The 27,376-nt window shown below is 41.5% G+C and overlaps 1 protein-coding gene across 1 annotated transcript in view; it reads left to right on the top strand.

The window, feature by feature from the left end:
• The window catches only part of LOC308086395 (inaD-like protein), a 155,880-nt gene continuing 128,504 nt past the window's right edge, over positions 1–27,376 (top strand). Inside the window, 13 exon segments of the mRNA XM_080429915.1 lie at positions 1–73; positions 983–1,161; positions 4,511–4,735; positions 6,131–6,294; positions 13,787–13,973; positions 19,441–19,569; positions 20,537–20,836; positions 21,863–21,965; positions 22,209–22,297; positions 22,735–22,861; positions 24,400–24,492; positions 25,660–25,739; positions 26,348–26,404. Coding sequence (XP_080286041.1) covers positions 52–73; positions 983–1,161; positions 4,511–4,735; positions 6,131–6,294; positions 13,787–13,973; positions 19,441–19,569; positions 20,537–20,836; positions 21,863–21,965; positions 22,209–22,297; positions 22,735–22,861; positions 24,400–24,492; positions 25,660–25,739; positions 26,348–26,404 — 1,755 coding nt within the window. The 5' untranslated portion in view covers positions 1–51.

Genomic DNA, 27,376 nt, shown 5'->3' with positions numbered 1-27,376 from the left:
AGGTGATAGCAGACAGACGGACAGACAGACGGACGGACGGACACAACGGCCATGTTTGAGAATGTCCCCACAGGTACATATGCTACACACAATACACACAATACACACAATACACCAGTGTTGATTGCGTTGACTAAAACGATGACGATTTTTTTTCGTCAACCACCTTTTTTCACAGACGAAAACTAAATAAAAACTAAATAAAAACCAAGCTATGACGACTAAAACTAAGACTAAATATATTGACAGTTTCGTCAACAAATAAAAACTAGACTAAAATGTTAGTGAGGATCTAGTGGAGAAGAGATCCAGTAGAACTAAAAGACAAGTCATTTTATGTTTGGTTGTGCTCGGGTGTTGCGCTCTGAAAATAGCAGATCTACAAGCTCACAAAGCGTCGTGCTGCGACGCGTTGTGAGCTTGTAGATCGGCTATTTTCAGCATGCAACCAGGTGTAAAATCAGCCATTATGACGCCATCAAGGCACCGCCAGAATACATGTTAGTCGACTAAATCAACTGTAGATTTAGTCGACTATAATCTGATGATATTTAGTCGACAAAAACTAGACAAAAACTAAAACGTTTCAGATGACTAAATATGACTAAAACTAAATGGAATTTTATTCAAAAGAGTATGACTTCAAAAGTTGCTGTCAAAATCAACACTACAATACACACACCTTCTATCTACACATTTAATCTTTTTAACATTAATGTTGTGTATTTTGTCTCATTAGTGTCTGTTGCAGAGCGTCAGCAGGTGTGTGTGTGTATTGTGTGTAGTAAAGTTGTGTATTTTCTCTTGTACAGTGTCTGTTGCAGAGGGCCAGCAGGTGTGTGTGTGTGTGTGTGTGTGTGTGTATTGTATATTGTGTGTAGTAAAGTTGTGTATTGTCTGTACAGTGTCTGTTGCAGAGCGCCAGCAGGTGTGTGTTTGTGTGTATTATTGTGTGTAGTAAAGTTGTGTATTTTCTGTACAGTGTCTGTTGCAGAGCGCCAGCAGGTACTGGGAGCTCTGGAGCGCCTGCAGCTCAAGCTGGTCCAGAGGGAGGAGCTTGGTCTCAGCCAATCACTGGGCAGCCTGAGAGAGGCCCTGCAGAGCCCCCTGCTGGCCAACATCCTGACACTGCAGGGCTCCATCAAACAGCTCAGAAACCAGGTTAGAAAACTCACTGTCCATCAAACCACTGCCTAGCGGTCCGGGCACTTAGGCTCCAATGTAGCCTGACAGTGCATTGCGGGTTCGAGTCCCGTTCCCGACGATCTTTACTACATGTCTCTCCCCATCTCTCCGTCTCCCTGTTTCCTGTCCATCTCCACTATACTCTATAAATAAAGAACTACTTATACATACATAGAAACACACTACTTATACACACATAGAAACACACTACTTATACATACATAGAAACACACTACTTATACACACATAGAAACACACTACTTATACATACATAGAAACACACTACTTATACATACATAGAAACACACTACTTATACATACATAGAAACACACTACTTATACATACATAGAAACACACTACTTATACATACATAGAAACACACTACTTATACATACATAGAAACACACTACTTATACATACATAGAAACACACTGCTTATACATACATAGAAACACACTACTTATACATACATAGAAACACACTACTTATACATACATAGAAACACACTACTTATACATACATAGAAACACACTACTTATACATACATAGAAACACACTACTTATACATACATAGAAACACACTACTTATACATACATAGAAACACACTACTTATACATACATAGAAACACACTACTTATACATACATAGAAACACACTACTTATACATACATAGAAACACACTACTTATACATACATAGAAACACACTACTTATACATACATAGAAACACACTACTTATACATACATAGAAACACACTACTTATACATGCATAGAAACACACTACTTATACACACATAGAAACACACTACTTATACATACATAGAAACACACTACTTATACATACATAGAAACACATTACTTATACATACATAGAAACACACTACTTATACATACATAGAAACACACTACTTATACATACATAGAAACACACTACTTATACATACATAGAAACACACTACTTATGCATACATAGAAACACACTACTTATACATACGTAGAAACACACTACTTATACATACATAGAAACACACTACTTATACATAGAAACACACTACTTATACATACATAGAAACACACTACTTATACATACGTAGAAACACACTACTTATACATACATAGAAACACACTACTTATACATACATAGAAACACACTACTTATACATACATAGAAACACACTACTTATACATACATAGAAACACACTACTTATACATACATAGAAACACACTGCTTATACATACATAGAAACACACTACTTATACATACATAGAAACACACTACTTATACATACATAGAAACACACTACTTATACATACATAGAAACACACTACTTATACATACATAGAAACACACTACTTATACATACATAGAAACACACTACTTATACATACATAGAAACACACTGCTTATACATACATAGAAACACACTACTTATACATACATAGAAACACACTACTTATACATACATAGAAACATACTACTTATACATACATAGAAACACACTACTTATACATACATAGAAACACACTACTTATACATACATAGAAACACACTGCTTATACATACATAGAAACACACTACTTATACATACATAGAAACACACTACTTATACATGCATAGAAACACACTACTTATACATACATAGAAACACACTACTTATACATACATAGAAACACACTACTTATACATACATAGAAACACACTACTTATACATACATAGAAACACACTACTTATACATACATAGAAACACACTACTTATACATACATAGAAACACACTACTTATACATACATAGAAACACACTACTTATACATACATAGAAACACACTACTTATACATACATAGAAACACACTACTTATACATACATAGAAACACACTACTTATACATGCATAGAAACACACTACTTATACATACATAGAAACACACTACTTATACATACATAGAAACACACTACTTATACATACATAGAAACACACTACTTATACATGCATAGAAACACACTACTTATACATACATAGAAACACACTACTTATACATACATAGAAACACACTACTTATACATGCATAGAAACACACTACTTATACATACATAGAAACACACTACTTATACATACATAGAAACACACTACTTATACATGCATAGAAACACACTACTTATACATACATAGAAACACACTACTTATACATGCATAGAAACACACTACTTATACATACATAGAAACACACTACTTATACATACATAGAAACACACTACTTATACATGCATAGAAACACACTACTTATACATGCATAGAAACACACTACTTATACATACATAGAAACACACTACTTATACATACATAGAAACACACTACTTATACATACATAGAAACACACTACTTATACATACATAGAAACACACTACTTATACATGCATAGAAACACACTACTTATACATACATAGAAACACACTACTTATACATACATAGAAACACACTACTTATACATACATAGAAACACACTACTTATACATGCATAGAAACACACTACTTATACATACATAGAAACACACTACTTATACATACATAGAAACACACTACTTATACATACATAGAAACACACTACTTATACATACATAGAAACACACTACTTATACATACATAGAAACACACTACTTATACATACATAGAAACACACTACTTATACATACATAGAAACACACTACTTATACATACATAGAAACACACTACTTATACATGCATAGAAACACACTACTTATACATACATAGAAACACACTACTTATACATACATAGAAACACACTACTTATACATACATAGAAACACACTACTTATACATACATAGAAACACACTACTTATACATACATAGAAACACACTACTTATACATACATAGAAACACACTACTTATACATACATAGAAACACACTGCTTATACATACATAGAAACACACTACTTATACATACATAGAAACACACTACTTATACATACATAGAAAAACACTACTTATACATACATAGAAACACACTGCTTATACATACATAGAAACACACTACTTATACATACATAGAAACACACTACTTATACATACATAGAAACACACTGCTTATACACACATAGAAACACACTACTTATACATACATAGAAACACACTACTTATACATACGCTCGAGGCTGGTCGTGAGATATAATCCGCCATTATATCAAACACAGATTTCACCATCGGAATTGCATTCTTTTTTTCGTCATAGTCCTCTCCTCTCCTCTCCTCTCCTCTCCTCTCCTCTCCTCTCCTCTCCTCTCCTCTCCTCTCCTCTCTCCTAGCTGAGCAGTATTCCAGCAGACGCCTGCAGTGACATCAGTTTCTCCACCAGGGGTCAGCTGATAGTGAGCGCCAGTCGTCCAGCCAGTAGCCTTTCACCCGCGGCTCCGGGCTCCGCCTCCTCCTCCCCTTCCCCTCTCCTAGCCAATGGGGCGTCACCGGGCTCTGCGAGCCCCGCCCCCTTTTCCGCTGAGCAGCTCCAGAAATGGCTCAGTGCCGCCGCCAAGGTAACACACATAAACACACCTAACAAAGTGTCAAACTGAATGTCATGAAACCTTTAAAGTTCACACTTCATAACATTGGTCCATCTCTAATGCTCATTATGACATGGTACCAGAGGAGGGCTGTGGACAGTTCAGAAACCCACCTACCAGTGACATCATTGACATAATAAGTACTAATGGGGTGGCAGTGGCTCAGGGGTAGAGCGGCCGGTAGATCGGTCCCAGTTCGATCCCGGGCTCAACCCAGAGTTAGTGTTGAAGTAGACTGCCCTATAGCCCTATAGGGTTAGGGTTAGAGTTAGTGTTGAAGTAGACTGCCTTATAGCCCTATAGCGTGTCTGATATCTGGACTAGAGGGGCGGGTTCAAAATCTCAGGTGAATAATTCCGTGAGATCCCATTGGTTCACCGATCTGTCCGTCAGCCCCCGCCCCGCCTCCTCCCCCATTGTGCAGCATGAGAGCCCGACGACGCCCACTGCACTCTGGTTGGTTGGGGAAATGAAACACTTCCTATCAGAGTCCTGCACGGGTCCAATTTTGAGAACCCGCGCCCGCCCGCCCGTCAAATGCGGGCACCCGTCGGGTATCCGCGGGTACCCGGCCCGTTGCAGGACTCTGTTTCCTATTCCAGGAACATCAACACGCTGGTCCAGGCTCTTATTTTTGAGCTAAACTAAAAAAATAAAAGCCTGGAGATCGAGGCCAGTGTTGAAGTGTCCTTGAGCAAGACGATGAACCCCTTATTGCTCCTGATGAGCAGGTTGGTGCCTTGTATGATTTCCTCCTCCATCGGTGTGTGAATGGGTGAATGTAATGCACAATCTATGTATAGCGCTTTGGATAGAAAGCGCTATATAAACGCACCATTTAACGCAGCCAACAATGGCTTTTATTTCAACATGCTAAATTTCCAGGAATAGAAAGCCTGCAGTTTCTAATAGCTTGGATTCCCCATCGATGATGTCACTGGTAGGCAGGTTTCTGAACTGTCCACAGCCCTCCTCTGAGACACAGAGTGAGTAGACATGAATGATGTCATATTATAATGACGCTGATGTCATATTATAATGACGCTGATGTCATATTATAATGAGCATGATGTCATGTTATAATGAGCATGATGTCATATTATAATGAGCATGATGTCATAATATAATGAGCATGATGTCATATTATAATGAGCATGATGTCATATTATAATGAGCATGATGTCATATTATAATGAGCATGATGTCATATTATTAGTTAGTTAGTTTTTATTAGTTGTAAAAACGAGAACTGTCAATCACAGCGACTACTGGCCAATCACAGCGGGTTTTGCCTAGAAGTGTGTGTGTGTGTGTGTGTGTGTGTGTGTGTGTGTGTGTGTGTGTGTGTGTGTGTGTGTTTTTTAGGGGCGGGACACAGACACCATCAGACTGTGCAGACCGGCACATGGAGGTCTTGGCTTCAGTGTGATTGGTCTGAGTCCTGACGCAAGCTCCTCCCAGCAGGGAGGAAGCCCCGCCCACCAGGGAGTTTTTATCAAACACATCCAACCTGGAGGTGTTGCACACAGGTACACACTACTACACACTACTACACACTACTACACACTACTACACACTACTACACACTACTACACACTACTACTACACACCACTACACACTACTACACACTACTACACACTACTACACACTACTACACACTACTACACACTACTACACAATACTACACACTACTAAACACTACTACACACTACTACACACTACTACACACTACTACACACTACTAACACTACTACACACTACTACACACTACTACACACTACTACACACTACTACACACTACTACACACCACTACACACCACTACACACTACTACACACTACTACACACTACTACACACTACTACACACCACTACACACCACTACACACCACTACACACCACTACACACCACTACACACCACTACACACTACTACACACCACTACACACCACTACACACTACTACACACTACTACACACTACTACACACTACTACACACACTACTACACACCACTACACACCACTACACACCACTACACACTACTACACACTACTACTACACACCACTACACACTACTACACACTACTACACACCACTACACACCACTACACACTACTACACACTACTACACACTACTACACACTACTACTACACACCACTACACACCACTACACACTACTACACACTACTACACACTACTACACACCACTACACACCACTACACACCACTACACACCACTACACACCACTACACACCACTACACACTACTACACACTACTACACACTACTACACACTACTACTACACACTACTACACACCACTACACACCACTACACACCACTACACACCACTACACACCACTACACACTACTACTACACAATACTACACACTACTACACACTACTACACACTACTACACAATACTACACACTACTACACACTACTACTACACACCACTACACACCACTACACACTACTACACACTACTACACACCACTACACACCACTACACACCACTACACACCACTACACACCACTACACACTACTACACACTACTACACACTACTACACACCACTACACACCACTACACACCACTACACACCACTACACACTACTACACACTACTACACACCACTACACACTACTACACACTACTACACACTACTACACACTACTACACACTACTACTACACACCACTACACACCACTACACACTACTACACACTACTACACACTACTACACACCACTACACACCACTACACACCACTACACACCACTACACACCACTACACACTACTACACACTACTACACACTACTACACACTACTACTACACACTACTACACACCACTACACACCACTACACACCACTACACACTACTACACACTACTACTACACAATACTACACAATACTACACACTACTACACACTACTACACACTACTACACAATACTACACACTACTACACACTACTACTACACAACACTACACACTACTACACACTACTACACACTACTACACACTACTACACACCACTACACACCACTACACACCACTACACACTACTACACACCACTACACACCACTACACACCACTACACACTACTACACACAAGTAAGACGCGAACGCAAAAAAAATAAAATAAATATGAAAAAAAAAAATCAAGAAAAAGTAAAAAAAAGGAGCATCTCTTAGAGCATCTTAGAAAAATACTAATTCACCAAAAAAAAACTTTGAATGTTTTTGAACAATTCAAGTGTTTGAAGTGCCTGTTTCACCCACTTCCGGGGGGCGGAGCCAAAATCCGAGCTCGAAGTATCTGTTCGTAGACCCCCACTTAGGGGGGTAGAACTACTACACACTACTACACAATACTTCTACACACTATTACACACTACTACACAATACTACACACTACTACACACTACTACACACTACTACACACCTACTGCCATAAAGTAGAAAGGCTTGCACCAACACAAGTCATGGGTTGCGGCCGGGGAGGCGAGATTAGGGATGGAGCTCGTTAATTTTTATTGATGAGCACCTTATCGATCCTGCTTATCGAACCGAGCTTTTATCCAGCCCACTATCCATCTTTTTCTATTAAGAAAAATTCTGAACAGAACCGGTATCTTTTTTTATTGGCCAGTTGTGACAGTGAGTTTATCTAAAATTAAATGAAGATGACAAAAGTTACACACTACTACACACTACTACTACACACTACTACTACACACCACTACACACTACTACACACTACTACACACTACTACACACTACTACACACTACTACACACTACTACACACCACTACACACTACTACACACTACTACACACCACTACACACTACTACACACTACTACACACTACTACACACTACTACACACTACTACACACCACTACACACTACTACACACTACTACTACACACTACTACACACTACTACTACACACTACTACACACTACTACACACTACTACACACTACTACACACTACTACACACTACTACACAATACTACACACCACTACACACCACTACACACCACTACACAATACTACACACTACTACACACTACTACACACTACTACTACACACCACTACACACTACTACACAATACTACACACTACTACACACTACTACACACTACTACACACTACTACACACTACTACTACACACTACTACACACTACTACTACACACTACTACACACTACTACACACTACTACACAATACTACACACCACTACACACCACTACACACCACTACACAATACTACACACTACTACACACTACTACACACTACTACACACTACTACACACTACTACACAATACTACACACTACTACACACTACTACTACACAATACTACACACTACTACACACTACTACTACACAATACTACACACTACTACACACCACTACACACTACTACACACTACTACACAATACTACACACCACTACACACCACTACACACCACTACACAATACTACACACTACTACACACTACTACACACTACTACACACTACTACACACTACTACACACTACTACACAATACTACACACTACTACACACTACTACTACACAATACTACACACTACTACACACTACTACTACACAATACTACACACTACTACACACCACTACACACTACTACACAATACTACACACCACTACACACCACTACACACTACTACACACTACTACACAATACTACACACTACTACACACTACTACACACTACTACACAATACTACACACCACTACACACCACTACACACCACTACACACTACTACACAATACTACACACTACTACACACTACTACACACAAGTAAGACGCGAACGCAAAAAAAATAAAATAAATATGAAAAAAAAAAATCAAGAAAAAGTAAAAAAAGAAATAAAAAAAAAATCTGCGTTAAAAAGCATCTTAGAAAAATACTAATTCACCAAAAAAAAACTTTGAATGTTTTTGAACAATTCAGCAAAGTGTTTGAAGTGCCTGTTTCACCCACTTCCGGGGGGCGGAGCCAAAATCCGAGCTCGAAGTATCTGTTCGTAGACCCCCATTTAGGGGGGTAGAACTACTACACACTACTACACAATACTTCTACACACTATTACACACTACTACACAATACTACACACTACTACACACTACTACACACTACTACACACTACTGCCATAAAGTAGAAAGGCTTGCACCAACACAAGTCATGGGTTGCGGCCGGGGAGGCGAGATTAGGGATGGAGCTCGTTAATTTTTATTGATGAGCACCTTATCGATCCTGCTTATCGAACCCAGCTTTTATCCAGCCCACTATCCATCTTTTTCTATTAAGAAAAATTCTGAACAGAACCGGTATCTTTTTTTATTGGCCAGTTGTGACAGTGAGTTTATCTAAAATTAAATGAAGATGACAAAAGTTAAACATATTTTTGCCTATCATTAAAACAACCATTCATATAATGTTAAATGGCTTTATATTATGAATAGTACTGTAATAATTACTATAAAATCTCCATGTCTCTTCAACTCTTTATAAACAAAAAATGCATATTTATTTTTTCTATTCTTTTTTCTTTGTTTATATATATATATATATCACTCGCACTACATTTTACTAGGGCCTTCAAATACAGTACTTTTCTAACAGACAGAAGGCAAGTGACCTTTTTACTTCTGGAAAATAATATTGAAGAAACGGTTAATGTGTGTACTGTCACTTTAAAAGCGCAATTTATACTTCATCGTACGACGGTGTCACGCACCAAACATAGCCGATCTCCAAGCTCACACTGAGTCTGTTCGCACCACGTTGTGAGCTTGTAGATCTGCCATTTTCGGCAACGATAGACTGAGAAGACGGACACGCTCAAGCAACACTAGTTATTCATTCACAGGGAGATCCCAAACGGATTATTATCAATTGGATTATTAACACATTGACTGCCAGAGTTTATTCATAATGTACTCACCCCTGTGCCAGCAATTTGCGTGTTTTTTAATTTTTTTGTTTTGTAATTTTTCATTCAAATACATTCTCTGATTGTGTTGTCAAGCACCTACGATTGTTCCACCAGTAGAGAGCAGCACATCCAAACATTGATCACCTCGCTCACCCCCTCCCAAACAGGCCCACGTCATATCCGGTCATTCAAAGGATGTGACGTTTTCGACAATTCCCGGCCCGCTGATCGGCCTGAAAACAATGTGATACACTACGACGATGACTGTTAGTCACCCGGACCAAAGAAAATAGAAGTTGAGCTGTCCGTTTGTCTTTTATACCGTGTGAAAAACCGTGTTTTTCCTTATTCTGGCCGAAAATCACCGGAGAAAAACAACGTGACCCGGAAATGAATTTTTTTTTTTACATCCGGCTCCGGGTGAGTGTGACGTAAGTGGAAAACGAAAGTGTTGATGAGAAATAAACACAGCAGTGCGATCACAGATTAAACAATGAAAATTCAAAAGAACGTGTCAACTCGTTCTTAGGAATCCTGGCACTCAAGCGATGGATTTGAAAGAACGTGTTGACGCGATCTTGGCACTGTATGTGTTAAAATTGGATTATTAAAATTGTCAACAGAGACTTGCTACCTTGGGTAGAAGAGGACGAGTGAAACTTTTGAGCGTTTCATTCGTTAACGCCATTGTTTCACCGCTGCACCGCACATGTAAACACAACAACGACGCAACCACCCGAGTGTACAAATGGAACCAAATGGACGCTTGCAGTAGTGAGCCAATAAAATTCCTCTTCCTTGTTTCCCCGGGCAGCGCTGTTTGGCACAACTTGCAGCTATCAATACACTTTTAGACCGACATGTTTGTGCCAGCGTGGGTGATTAGATTTATTTCTTGATCGCCTCTTGTTTTGATAGTTTAGACATGACGTCATGGGCCGCTGCACTCCATAACAGGCTCGACAAGCCCAAAGCTTATCGATACCCGGGTCTCCATAAATTCATGCCCGGGTATATAATGGACCCGGTTTTCCAGCTCCATCCCTAGGCGAGATACAGACGATTTCCCAAAGACGTAAAACAGGAAGTCAATGGAGCTGTAAATCTTGGGATCACGTGATCTCCTGGATCTGCGTGACCCTGGGGATGAAATGGTCACTCATGTGTTAGAGAAAAGCGCCATTTTTTCTAATTTTCGTTTTTTTTTCTAGAGGAAAAAACGAAAAACACAAAAAGTCGTCCTTGTCAGGGAAAGAGTTAATAGGCTCCTCCCACAAATGTTGCTAGCCAATTACATTGTCACGTCACTCCTGAGATCACTTGCATTTCATTTCGAGAGGATTGATCCCCCAAAAAATCTTGTTTTTTGCATCAAACGGTTACATTTTGTGTGTTTGTGGTTCCTCCTATGGATCAAAGTGGAAATGCTTTTGGCGTTTTGTTGAATACACAACCCTTGACATGTGATACGAATTTGGGATTGACTGGACGTTTTGACCATGATTTCTGGCATTTTTTGTCATATAGGCCCATCCCACTAACTCTAGAGGCCTATTTCGTGTTTTGAAGAAAATTCCAAATTTTGTAAAAGTAATGACCCTAGGAATCCAGGGGAAAATGATTTATTCTAAGACCTACGGTTCAAGAGTTATAGGCTGAAACGTACAGTGGTCTGTCATAGCGCCAACATGAGGCCGTAGTGCTGTAGTAATTTTTCCGTATGTAGGCCACTGGACTATAAACCTCCCCTCCAAGTGTTGTAACTGTAGCCCTTACAGTCTCCAAGAGAAAAATACTTCAATGGGAGTCTTCGCATTTTCCCATTTGAACTCTCTCAGTGCCAAGAGTATTTTCATAAAGTACTCCCCCAGTGCCAGCAATTTGCGTTTTTTTTTGTTGTAATTTTTCATTCAAATAAATGATCTGATTGGGGTTTTAAACCCATAATACAGTTCTACCAGTAGAGAGCAACAAATCGACACATTGATGACCTCGCTGGCTCACTCGCCCCCTCCCAAACAGGCTCACGTCACATCCGGTCATAACCGGATGTTGACATTTTCGACAATCGTTGATCGGGCTAAATTACGATGCGATACACGACTACGATGACTGATCGTCACCCAGACCAAAGAGAGTAGACGTGGACCTCTCCGTTCGCTTTTTATACCATGTGAAAAACCGAGACTTTCCCTATTCTGGCAGAAAATGACCGCGGGAAAAAAATGAGAACCGGAAACGGAATCTGCGTCATGAAACCGGAACCCAATGAGTCTGAAGGAGTCAGGAAGCGAAAGTGATCATGAAAAAGAAGCAGAATAGCGCGACCACAGTCAAAAGTAAAAACTCGGGATTTCTCGTGCTGGCACGGAGGGTACTCGGGAAAAACTCGGGATATCTCGGGGCGTGGCACTGAGAGAGTTAAGTTGCCTTTAAAAGTAAAGTGGGAATGGGTTAATTTACTTAAATAGGAGCCATACAGTGGAACCATCTCCAAACCAGGGTCAAACTGACAACCAATCTGACGTCTTTTAAGTATCAACTAAAGCATGTCTATTAGCAAAGGTTCCCCTATAGAGGGTCATTAGTCTAGGGAAAGAGAGGGGAGCACATGTTTGTGTGTATGTACTGTATATGTTACTGTCATGTGTTTTGAACTTATTGTCCTGTTAACTATGAGAGGACCTCAAGGGAAATACGTCTCAGGACTTTCGTGTGTAATCCTCAAACTGCTGTAACCATGTTGTTTTGCTCTTCAAATAAATCCAATCAAATGGGGAAAATGTATTCACTAATACATTTATATCAATGAAACTATACAACGTATCTCTTAGCAAAATGGAAGCACACGGTTCTCCATGAAGCCGGTCGATTTGACATATGGCTCGAGTGTGTGTGTCGCCTAAACTGTGTGTGGTTGCCCGAAAATACTTCCCCCAAAAATGACGTATTGTCTGTGTGTGTGTGTGTGTGTGTGTGTGTGTGCGCGTGTGTGTGTGTGTGTGTGTGTGTGTGTGTGTGTGTGTGTGTGTGTAGGGACGGTGGTCTCCAGGTGGGGGATCAGGTGTTGGTGGTCAACGGTCAGCGGGTGGACCAGCAGTCTGCCGTCAGCCTGCTCCAGAACACTGCTGACGAGTGGGTGGAGCTAGTGGTGGCCAGGGCCCGCCCCCAACACCCTGCGTCACCATCACCGCCACAGGCCACGCCCCCCACCCCCAACACGGTAAGAAGAACACACTGGAATGCACTAGAGGTCGGAGGTCACCGTGTGTGAACATGATATCCAAAGCACCTTTTGTGGCCACGCCCCCTAACAGTGTGGCCACGTCCCTAACAATGTGGCCACGCCCCCTAACAGAGAAGCTTTCTGTGGCCACGCCCCGTAACAATTCGGCCTTAACACATTGAATGCCAATCGCGTAGATCTACGCGAACCTATTTAAAGCCGCAGCGTGCCAGTCGCGTAGATCTACGCGAACCGCCGATTCGCGTTGAAAAATGTCCAGGTGCACTTTCGGAATTTTTTGATAGAGGGTACGATAAAAGGTACGAAATAGTAAATACTTATAGTAAGTACTCATAGGAAGTACTCCTCATAGTAAATACTTATTGTAAGTACTCCTCATAGGAAGTACTCCTCATAGTAAATACTTATAGTAAGTACTCCTCATAGGAAGTACTCCTCATAGTGCTGCAGTCACTTTGAGTTGTACTGGCTGTTGACATTGACTGTATGATATGTGCGTGTGTGTGTGCGTGTGTGTGTGTGTGTGTGTGCGTGTGTGTGTGCGTGTGTTTGTGTGTGTTCTTTAAAAGGGAATCAGTTTAGTGCAGCGCTGGCACACACTCACTCTGATACACACACACACACACACACACACACACACACACACACACACACACACACACACACACACACACACACACACACACACACACACTCACACACTGACAATATGTATTTAAGTCTGAGAGCACAACATAATCAATGACTGTCAACAAGACGGGAACAATCTGGAAATGAGAGAGAGAGAGAGAGAGAGAGAGGGGCGTACAACAGTAGATTATATAACAGACATTGTAGGACATTTAAATGACTTTACCTTTACATCATGTTATACAAGTCCTCACTGACCTCCAACTGTCACATACTGTTGTGTGTGTGTGTGTGTGTGTGTGTGTGTGTGTGTGTGTGTGTGTGTGTGTGTGTGTGTGTGTGTGTGTGTGTGTGTGTGTGTGTGTGTGTGTGTGTGTGTGTGTGTGTGTGTGTGTGTGTGTGTGTGTGTGTTACAACCACCTATATGTGAAGTCTGTTTCCTGTGGATCCTCTAACCAGAAGCGATGGCCTTAACTCTTTCACTGCCATGAATTAATTAACTTAATTTAACAAAAAATAATGAATTAATTAATCTGTCTCCTGTCCCCTTGCCAGCGTAAACGGCGGTTTTACTGAACCTGAAAGATCATGTAATATTCTCCATGACCTCCGTCCTCACTCAGGCCCCCAGAGTTGGAAAAAAGGAAGCTGAAAAAAGGAAGCTGCCACCCCAGTGGCCAAAGCTTGAAATGCATGCGGGGCGAAATAAATGCACGAGCAAAAAATACTGAAATATTTATATATATAAATATGTAAACATATTGTACATAAATACATATGCATTTACATATAAATATGCATCTCAAGTGTATTTAATAAATATAAATATAAACACGGGCTCGTTCATGGAGGTAGGTTGTGACGTAGGACACAAAAGGGACACTAGTGCGCATGCTCATAACTCTATGGCTGCTCCAAACGTCTCAAAAACGTCTCAATAATTCTACTTCCGGCAGGCTTCCGGGTGTTTCAAAACGCCACTGAGCACTTTCATTGAAATGAATAGCTGTGGGCGTGGCAATCCGCCCTCTAGTTATATTATGACTCAGAGGAAAAAAGAAATGTCCGGCCGCGATCCTCCATTCCAGAGCTATGGCTGTTTGAATGGGGCTTGTTTTTGGAAAAACAGCAGAAAAACTACAGAAAGACAAGAAAAACAAATACTTTTATAAACCCTGTAACATGAAAGGTAGATTTGTGTTGGTGTGGTCACGTGATTTCTGGGTGTACTCTTCTTCGGTGGTGCTTGGATAGAGGTGTTTATATCATGTAGTGTAATGGGTCATTATGACCCACAGAATAAGATGTAATAGACGGATCCGCCGTGCACACTAACAACACATTATTACGGTTGTGTGTGTTTGTGTGTGTGTGCACTGTGGGTGTGGGTCCTTCGGGTGTGTGTGTGTGTGTGTGTGTGTGTGTGTGTGTGTTCACGACGCCATGGGACGCGCACGCTTGTGCGTTTCGCTAAGAGCATACAGCCTACTGTGTATAACCCCAAGTTTGCAAATACTTTTGCCTGCGCACTTCACTGAGTATGGACTAGTACCAGTAGTTTGTAGTTTGGCCTGTTTGTGTCTTTGTTATTAGCGTATGGACTAGTAGCAGTAGTTTGTAGTTTGGCCTGGTTGTGTCTTTGTTATTAGAGTATGGACTAGTACCAGTAGTTTGTAGTTTGGCCTGGTTGTGTCTTTGTTATTAGAGTATGGACTAGTACCAGTAGTTTGTAGTTTGGCCTGGTTGTGTCTTTGTTATTAGAGTATGGACTAGTAGCAGTAGTTTGTAGTTTGGCCTGGTTGTGTCTTTGTTATTAGAGTATGGACTAGTACCAGTAGTTTGTAGTTTGGCCTGGTTGTGTCTTTGTTATTAGAGTATGGACTAGTAGCAGTAGTTTGTAGTTTGGCCTGGTTGTGTCTTTGTTATTAGAGTATGGACTAGTAGCAGTAGTTTGTAGTTTGGCCTGGTTGGGTCTTTGTTATTAGAGTATGGACTAGTAGCAGTAGTTTGTAGTTTGGCCTGGTTGTGTCTTTGTTATTAGAGTATGGACTAGTAGCAGTAGTTTGTAGTTTGGCCTGGTTGGGTCTTTGTTATTAGAGTATGGACTAGTAGCAGTAGTTTGTAGTTTGGCCTGGTTGTGTCTTTGTTATTAGAGTATGGACTAGTAGCAGTAGTTTGTAGTTTGGCCTGGTTGTGTCTTTGTTATTAGAGTATGGACTAGTAGCAGTAGTTTGTAGTTTGGCCTGGTTGTGTCTTTGTTATTAGAGTATGGACTAGTAGCAGTAGTTTGTAGTTTGGCCTGGTTGGGTCTTTGTTATTAGAGTATGGACTAGTACCAGTAGTTTGTAGTTTGGCCTGGTTGTGTCTTTGTTATTAGAGTATGGACTAGTAGCAGTAGTTTGTAGTTTGGCCTGGTTGTGTCTTTGTTATTAGAGTATGGACTAGTAGCAGTAGTTTGTAGTTTGGCCTGGCTGTGTGTTTGTTATTAGAGTATGGACTAGTAGCAGTAGTTTGTAGTTTGGCCTGGTTGTGTCTTTGTTATTAGAGTATGGACTAGTAGCAGTAGTTTGTAGTTTGGCCTGGCTGTGTGTTTGTTATTAGAGTATGGACTAGTAGCAGTAGTTTGTAGTTTGGCCTGGTTGTGTCTTTGTTATTAGAGTATGGACTAGTAGCAGTAGTTTGTAGTTTGGCCTGGTTGAGTGACCTGTAGTTTTTCTGTTTGTAGTTTGGCCTGGCTGAGTGTTTGTTATTAGCGTTGCTGTTATTAGTGAAGATGCAGACTTTAGATTTCATGTGGAAACAGCTCAGTAAATTGGTCCCGGGGACGTTTGTGTGTAGTCCATCATGTCCTGGTCCACACACACACACACACACACACACACACACACACACACACACACACACACACACACACACACACACACACACACACACACACACACACACACACACTCTCTCTCTCTCTTATCAGCATCCAGGTACAGACACACTGCACTGCTGCTACTACTGTGAACTTTAATGAGATCTGATAGTAACACTGTAATAAGACACACACACACACACACACACACACACACACACACACACACACACACACACACACACACACACACACACACACACACAGCAGAGAAGTGATTACAGTCCATTCATAAAGACAGAGAGCAGACCACAGTATTGCTTTAACGTTCTTTAACCGCTTTTGGGATTGTTTTTTAAAGGGACAGTTCACCCCAAAAAAGAAATTTGTCGCCCCATGGAGACTTGAATTCTTGGATTTCTTTTGTCATTTATTTTGTCAATAATGTGATGACCAGCGGACCGGTGGGCAGCGGTTCGGGTAGGAGACACAACGGAGACTCTTTGTGTCTCCTACCGGAACCGCTGCCGGTCATCAAATGATTGGCTTAGGCATGAGACAAAAACTAATAAATATTCATGAATAATACGTAGAAAAAGAGTCATTTTGGGGTTGAACTGTCCCTTTAAGATACTCAGGTCAGGGTCAGTTCCCTCATACTTCTCCACAGTGAGTGACACACAGTCACACCACTAGAGGGAGCCACCATGGTCTATACTGACATCATCCATTAAAGGATGTGAATTACCCCCCCCCCCCTTTTTGGCTGTGGGCGGGAGTAGTACCTTTGACTGACAACCCCTTCAGCCAATCAGCAGTTCGTTGCACCACCACCAAAGAGCAGCGTAGGAGTAAGGGGACATTTGAAAGAGCCGAGCCGACAGTAGGTTGTTTTATACGGATACGGGAGTATCAATGCCTATTTTATCTCTAAATATGCTCTGTCATGATTAATTGACCACATATAACAACTAAATGCTATCCTAAAAATATCTTAACACATTCACTGCCAGGGGTTTTCTAAAACATTTTTAAGCATTCTGACTAATCTTTCAAGAATATTTATCTCCAGTATGATGGATCCCCTGATGGTTGCTAATCACTGAGGGTTTCACTGCTTCTGTGAAAAAAATTAAAATGTCATCACGACCTCCCGTTGGCTTGTTATAGACCGTTGAAAATAGCATGTCTCGCCAAAAATACATAGTAAAACACAGGAGGCGAGATACAGGTTATTTCCCAAATACTTTAACCAGGAAGTGAATGGAGCAGAGGATCATTTTATCACCTGGTTCTGTGTGGAAAAACTACTTTTTAAATAAATTACATATATATATATATATATGTATATATGTATATATATGTATGATGATGATGATGACATCTATCAGGAGACCATAAGGGGAGGTTAATGTATAAAACATCTATCAGGAGACCATAAGGGGAGGTTCATGTATAAAACATCTATCAGGAGACCATAAGGGGAGGTTAATGTATAAAACATCTATCAGGAGACCATAAGGGGAGGTTAATGTATAAAACATCTATCAGGAGACCATAAGGGGAGGTTAATGTATAAAACATCTATCAGGAGACCATAAGGGGAGGTAGATTTTAGTTCTCATAGAAAGGAGGTGTCATTCACTGTCACCGTTGTATTCGTTGACAGTATTGCATCTTGGTGTTGTTTTTAATCTAATATGTTTAAGAATTGAATACATAGGACCACGATGGAAACACGTCCTCAGGACTTTTGTTGTGTTATCCTTTTAGCCTTAATGTCTGACTGTACCTCATGTTTACATTTATGAATTATTAAGTATTCAATCAATCAATCAATCAAAAACCTGGTGTCTTTGGGTGTCTGTCTGTCTGTCTGTCTGTCTGTCTGTCTGTCTGCCTGCCTGCCTGCCTGTCTGTCTGTCTGTCTCATACCTGTCTGTCTGTGTGCAGGAGGACTGGGGTCATGTGGAGGAGATAGAGCTGTTGAACGATGGATCAGGTCTGGGCTTTGGTATCGTTGGAGGGAAGACAACAGGAGTGGTGGTCAGAACCCTGGTTCCTCACAGTGTGGCTCACAAGGTAAGACAACAGAACCCTGGTTCCTCACAGTGTGGCTCACAGGGTAAGACAACAGAACCCTGGTTCCTCACAGTGTGGCTCACAGGGTACAAATACTCACCAATCATCATCTAGTATTGAGGGTTTAGGTGGTTAAATGCAGTGGTGGAAAAAGTACTCAAATGTTTGACTTAAGTAAAAGTATCAATAATGCAATGTAGAAGTACTCTGTTACAAGTAAAAGTCCGGAATTCAAAATTTACTTGGGTAAAAGTACAAAAGTATTGGTATCAAAATACCAAAATACTTCAGTAAAGTAAAAGTACCTAAAAATTGTACTTCAGTACAGTGTAAATGAGTAAATGTACTTAGTTACTTTACACCACACAATAATTTACACCATAATAATAATATGAAGTAAATTATTCGTGGTACTTTATGTACCACGAATAATTTATCAACCTGTAAACCTGTGACGTGACGAGGCCTGTCCCCGACTAAGGGTTTGTAGAGTCCAATCTGATTGGAGACTAATTGTCCTTAGTCGACTGGCAGTCGACTAAGGACACACACCCCCCCAAAAAAAAACGAGATTGTCAGTTGAATCAGTTCTGACTCTGATTCGGCTGACAATCTCTCAGTCAAATCATGCAAAAAAAAATGTTATGCAATAGAGGAACATTCCATTTGGGCTGTAGGGGTGCTTAGTGTCTGAGTTAACATAATACTATTGGTTTCTCCCAATAAATCATGATGTATATCCTATTTTCTGCAAACTATTAGTTAATTAATATAACAGACTAGGCCAATCTCTCAGTCGAATAATAAAATAAATTAAATATTATTTTTATAATTCGACTAAGAGATTGTCAGTGGACTCAGACACCCCTCGACTAATTAGTCGACTATTCGACTAATAGAGGTCAGGCCTAGACGTGACAATGATGTCATCGATTCCCCCCTCCCCCCCCCCCCATCATCCAATCAGGACGGCCGGCTGAGGACGGGCGACCACATCCTGTGCATCGGGGACACGCCCACCACGGGGCTGGCCAGTGAGCAGGTGGTGAAGGTGCTTCAGGGGTGTGGCCCGCGCGTCCGCATGCTGATCGCCCGCGAGCCCCGCCTCCTCCTCCAGAGAGGCTCCGCCCCCGCGCCGCCGCTGCCGCCCCCACCTCCGAGCTCCGCCCCCGTCTCCACCCTCTACCCGCCCGGCTCCGCCCCTCTGCCCGCCCCCCAGCTGCCCCCCGACACCCGACGACCCCCCCAACGCAGAGTCAGCAAGACAGTGAGTACATGCACACACACGCACGCACGCACGCACACACACACACACACACACACACACACACACACACACACACACACACACACACACACACACACACACACACACACACACACACACACACACACACACACACACACACACACACCAGGGTTTCCTCTTGGCCATTTTTGGGCCGACCACCTTGACCGACAGGATAATATCTTTTCCGTCCAAAGAATTAATTAATTTGGCCTTATTATTACACGTCTTGGTTGAATGCTTGATTCTGATTGGTCAATCACTGAATCCAGCAGTGTGTTGTCTCTTGATAATGACGATGAGCTCATTAACAGACCTCTGTCTGATCCAGGGGTGATGCAACTGTGATGATGCAGAGGACCTCTATATTTACACACTCACTGCAGAGGAACACCATGCATATACTGTCGGGCCATTCTATGTCACACAAAAGTAGCAAAAATAGGCGATCTACAAGATCAAAACGCGCCGCAGTGCGGCGCGTTTTGAGCTTGTAGATCTGCTATTTTTTTTAATCATTGGAATCATGATTTTTTTTTCGGGGTAATTTTTTTTATTGGAATCCTGAAAGGTAACATTTTTATTTAATTTCAAGTGCATTTAGTTATACTTATGTTAACTTTATGAACTTAAATACAGATACATTGGATGTAAAAAAGACAATAGAATTGTAATACTAGTCATTAAGCTGCTAATATAGACTGAAGTCATTAAAGCGGGTCATGTTTGCATGTTTAGAATGGTACCAGTACTGAAATCAATAATATATACTATTCTGATATTAACCTGCGGGCCGCATTAAGTGAAGGTGGGGGCCGCATGTGGCCCGTGTATGGTCTAATCAAAGACTCAGAGCACCTGCTGCTCATATCAACCTACGCTGCTTGATTTTGTGCTGTATCCAACATGACAGCCGTGTGTGTGTGTGTGTGTGTGTGTGTGTGTGTGTGTGTGTGTGTGTGTGTGTGTGTGTGTGTGTGTGTGTGCGTGTGCGTGCGCTTCCAGCCCAACCTGGATGGATATGAGATCCATGAGGTTCCACTGACCAAGAAAGAAGGACAGAGTCTGGGGATCTCTATCATCGGCTACAACCCACTGACCAGCCAGGGTAACTCACCTAATTAACACATTGAGTGCCAGAGGTTTTTTAAAACATGGTACGTCCAGTGCCAGCGTTTTTTTTACCGTTTATTGGCGATCGTTTTAGAGCTGTAGAAAAAACACGGGTACTAGGACATATTTTTGGATATGGAATGATATCACTCACCACCTCTGTCAGTCTGTCTGTCTGTCTGTTTCTGTGTCTTTCTCTCTGTCTCATTGTACTCATTGTGTGTCTGTCTGTCTGTAGATGCAGTAGGTGTGTTTGTGAAACATGTGGTTCCAGGCAGCGCTGCAGAGCAGAGTGGAAACATCAGAGTTCATGACCGACTCATAGCTGTGAGAAAACCTTTGATCTAATATAAATATAACCATACAAATAATACTATAACCATAAACCTCTGATCTAATATAACCATAAACATATAACTATAACCATAAACCTCTGATCTAATATAAATATAACCATAAACATATAACAATAACCATAAACCTCTGATCTAATATAAATATAACTAGAACCACAGACTGTTCTTTAATAGAATAACACTCACCTTTAATTATGTAAGAATCATCATTCTGTCTTACAATTATGAATACATTCACTGATTCCTAAATAGATTTTTTTGAATGGTTTCAGCTTTCACTGTGACTAGTTAAATAACCCTCTGTCTGTCTGTCTGTCTGTCTGTCTGTCTGTCTGTCTGTCTGTCTGTCTGTCTGTCTCTCTGTCTGTCTGTCTGTCTGTCTGTCTGTCTGTCTGTCTGTCTGTCTAGTTGGATGGAGTGAGTGTCCAGGGCTTCACCAACCATGAGGTGTTGGAGGTGATGAGACGGACAGGAGACACTGTCCACCTGACCGTGGTCAGGAAGATACGAGGACCAGAGAGATCTCTGGACAGAGGTACACACACACACACACACACACACACACACACACACACACACACACACACACACACACACACACACACACACACACACACACACACACACACACACACACACACGTATTGTTCTAGGTATCTAGGGTTAGTTATGTCCACATTATGACACAGATATGCTCTACACATTGTGGAAAAACATATTTTTCATTTCATCGAGTCTTTAAATGAGTAGTTCAAGGTCATCTCTATGCTCTCCTCTCCTCTCTCTCTCACGCACGCACACACACACTCCCCTCTCTGTGTGTAAAGTTTCCTAAAGTTGAGTCTTCCTCTCCTCTCCTCTCCTCTCCTCTCCTCTCCTCTCCTCTCCTCTCCTCTCCTCTCCTCTCCTCTCTTCTCTTCTCTTTCTGTTTTCAATTCACATCCCGTCTTTGTTCCACAGCAACACAGATTAAGATGACTAATATGTTTACAACTCTGTGTAATTTAACCCAACACACACACACACACACACACACACACACACACACACACACACACACACACACACACACACACACACACACACACACACACACACACACACACACACACACACACACACACACAGGTTCAGGCCTCTGGTCAGTCTCAGGTCATTGGTCAGTGATACAAGCGGAGCGGTTGTAGGGTTCTTATCTCCTCTATACCACTCTAATACTGCATTTATACTGCTCTGTCTGGAAGAGATATACGCACACACACACACACACACACACACACACACACACACACACACACACACACACACACACACACACACACACACACACACACACACACACACACACACACACATACACACTCACACAAACACGCGTGCACAGTGCACACGTTTGTATTTCTATACTTGTGAGGACCTCAACATTTCAGGAGGCATTGTAAATAGCTGAGAATAGGGATGTTTGACTTCATGTTTGGGGTCGTTTTAACACGTTCTCTCCTTATATGTGAGGGGGGCGTGTTTTTCCCATTACTTTTTTCATCATTATTATTTTTATTTATTGTATTACATTTTTTTCATTTCCCCGAAAAAAATAAAGGAAAAAGCACTGCCCCCTCATGCATTAGAAGGACAATCACCAGAACCGAAACGATAGCCGAAGAATAGCAGATCTACAAGCTCACAATGCGTCACGCTGCGACATATTGTGAGCTTGTCGATCTGCTTGTAGCCAGCTGAACCTCAGACATGTTGGCTGTTGGGCTGTAGTATAATAATAATAATAATAATAATAATAAACTTTATTTGTATAGCACCTTTCATGACATGAAATGCAGCTCAAAGTGCTTTACAGAGCAATAATACAATTACAGTTAGAACCAATTTAACAATAAAGCAAACAAAAATAAAATAAAATAAAATAAAAGCAAAGGCATAAAACAACATTAAAATAGGCAATACAGTGAGGAATTAAAAATCAACCAAAGAATCAGCTAAAAGCAAGAGTGAAGTAATAGTAATAGTATGCAGTGGGCTTAACCTGAATACTTCTGTCTACTTGTGTGTTTGCAGTGGAGAGAGAGTCGTCTCGTATGTCGTTGAAGAGGTCACTGGAGGTCAAAGCTCGGTCGTCGGACGTGTCCAGAACACACACCTCCACCAGAGGTAACACACACACACACACACACACACACACACACACACACACACACACACACACACACACACACACACACACACACACACACACACACACACACACACACACACACACACACACACACACACACACACACACACCTCTACAAGAGGTAACACACGCACAAAATACATGGCAGACTGGCACTGCTAACTAAAAAAACACAGCTCCATATATTGTACATTTATATTAGCGGGTTAGCAGGCGCGCTAGCCGCTAGATGTCTGTGTGACGCGTTGGACAGACTGTGTGTGTTGAACATCCTTTGTGGTTTCTCCTCGTTAGCTTTGCTAAGTGTTCAACGCACGACGCAGACACTTAGCGGCTAGCAGCTGAGCTAGCTGCTAAATGTCTTTGTGGCGCGTTTGGTCTTATGTGTGCGTTGAATAATTCTCTCCATCACTTTGGTGAGTGTCCAACACGCCACACAGACACTTAGCGACTAGCGCGGCTAGCGGCCGAGCTAGCTGCCGAATGTCTGTGTGAGTGTGTTGAATAATTCTCCTCATTAGCTCCGCTAAGTGTTCCAACGCGCCGCGCAGACACTTAGCAGCTAGCACAGCGCAGCTAGCGGTCGCCGCATCCCCGTAACGTATGGACCTCTTCATTCACACAAACAGCTCAGATTAATTACCGCGTGACGCCAGCGGTTAGCATTGCTAATTTAATCAGCTCCCCTGTGTGTGTGTGTGTGTGTGTGTGTGTGTGTGTGTGTGTGTGTGTGTGTGTGTGTGTGTGTGTGTGTGTGTGTGTGTGTGTGTGTGTGTGTGTGTGTGTGTGTGTGTGTGTGTGTGTGTGTGTGTGTGTGTGTGTGTGTGTGTGTTGACGTGGATGCTAGGCTGTTTCTGCTCAGAATGTGGAATGAGGCTGTTTAAATAATGGCACCATAAACGGATTAAACATTGTTTTATATCGACTTATCGGTCAGATCCATAAACATATGGATATTATTCTGGAACACACACATACACACACACAATGTGTCCCAGGTTGAAGTTGCTCACATTAATCTACGTGTGTGTGTGTGTGTGTGTGTGTGTGTGTGTGTGTGTGTGTGTGTGTGTGTGTGTGTGTGTGTGTGTGTGTGTGTGTGTGTGTGTGTGTGTGTGTGTGTGTGTGTGTGTGTGTGTTAGGAGCAGAGATCTCCTCGGTAGAGGAACAGGAGTTGAGGGCCAAATGGGAGCAGGCTCTGGGACCCCAGTACCAAGTCCTGGTGAGACATGTGTCCATCAATACAAACCAGTTCAGAATGTACTTATTATTATGAACAACTCACATGAATGTATTCACACTGCATCCAGCACGGTGCATCCTCCCGGTGGAGGCTCCACACTAGCAGGTGAGCCAGTAGGGTACAACCCAAGCCCCCAGAACCCCCAGTGGTTTCATTGAAGCCGAATGGACATGCTGGCCATTCATGGTACTGCAGCTTAAAACGGCCTGGGGCTTCTGTCACCAACGAGCCAAAACGGGTTTGCGTCACTTCTGTGACGCAAAACGTGTCACAGAAGTGACACGCAGAAGCCCCCAAGCCTCGCCCACCACGTTTCACAACCCGGAAGAATGGGTGATTTCGGCCCAGCATCTCAATGCAAGTGGATGGGAGGGGATATCCTCTCTATTATGTTAACTCTATGGGTACAACAGGGGTGGGGGGAGTTAGCTGGGGAAAGCTATATGGAAGAGGTGGGTTTTATGATAATGCAATAATGTGTGTGTGTGTGTGTGTGTGTGTGTGTGTGTGTGTGTGTGTGTGTGTGTGTGTGTGTGTGTGTGTGTGTGTGTGTGTGTGTGTGTGTGTGTGTGTGTGTGTGTGTGCAGGTGGTAGTGTTGGATGCAGTGATAGAAGACGATGCAGAGCTTCAGACGTATTCTAAGGTAAGAACTGTGTTAACACATTCACTGCCAGGTATTCATTCATTAAACCAGTGTTAACACATTCACTGCCAGGTATTCATTCATTAAACCAGTGTTAACACATTCACTGCATTCAGAAACATTGTAACCGCAATCGTCCGTTCTCTAGCTGCTGCCCATCCACACCATGTATTATAGTGTATAATATATTATTATTATATTCCTCTAGCTGCCATGTATTATATTTAGGGGTGTGCCGATAATTTCACCAAGCGATACGATACGATATTTGGCTCACAACTTCGATACGATTTCGATACGATACGATACGCACTTTTTTGAATGCGTTTTTGAATGAAAAATATATGGGGGAGAAAAAAAGCAAATGCAAACAAGTAATTCTGTTTTTGCATTATTCAGACATGCGAACTTGTAGCTTTTCAGCTACAATAGCCGTTTTGAATCCAAATAGGGCAATAGTGTGACACCTGACCCGAAAAAAAACAAACATGTTGTCACCCTTTTCACCTCAGGGCTGTTTGCATGCCTGGTTATTATTATTGTAAAAAAAAAACAACTACATATTACTACAACATAGTAATATGTTACTTATTACATATTACTTGTTTAAAAAGTAATGTAGTTACTTTACTTATTACTCCCTGCCAAAAGTAACTAGTTACTTATTACTTAGTTACTTTTTTTCCTCGCCCCCAGTAATTGCATCCTTTCTCCCCAAAAGTCTGACTTTGCATTTTCAACATTAGCAGTTGTTTTTTTTCTCTTTTCTGCAGCCTACATTGTAAAATCCTCATTGTTGATTTAACTCTGAAAAGTGTTCTGTACACATGACGGGTCCATTTGGTTCTATTTGTACACTCATTTCAATTATATTAACACTAAGACTTTTACTGTTTATGAATTCATAACTTACAGACTAAATGAAAACCATTTGACTATGAATTGAATACTAAGGACCTCAATGGAAACAAG

Source organism: Gymnoscopelus braueri (assembly GCF_963280865.1).
Source record: "Gymnoscopelus braueri genome assembly, chromosome: 6".
Classification (NCBI taxonomy): domain Eukaryota; kingdom Metazoa; phylum Chordata; class Actinopteri; order Myctophiformes; family Myctophidae; genus Gymnoscopelus; species Gymnoscopelus braueri.
This window is presented reverse-complemented; position numbering and strand designations above follow the sequence as displayed.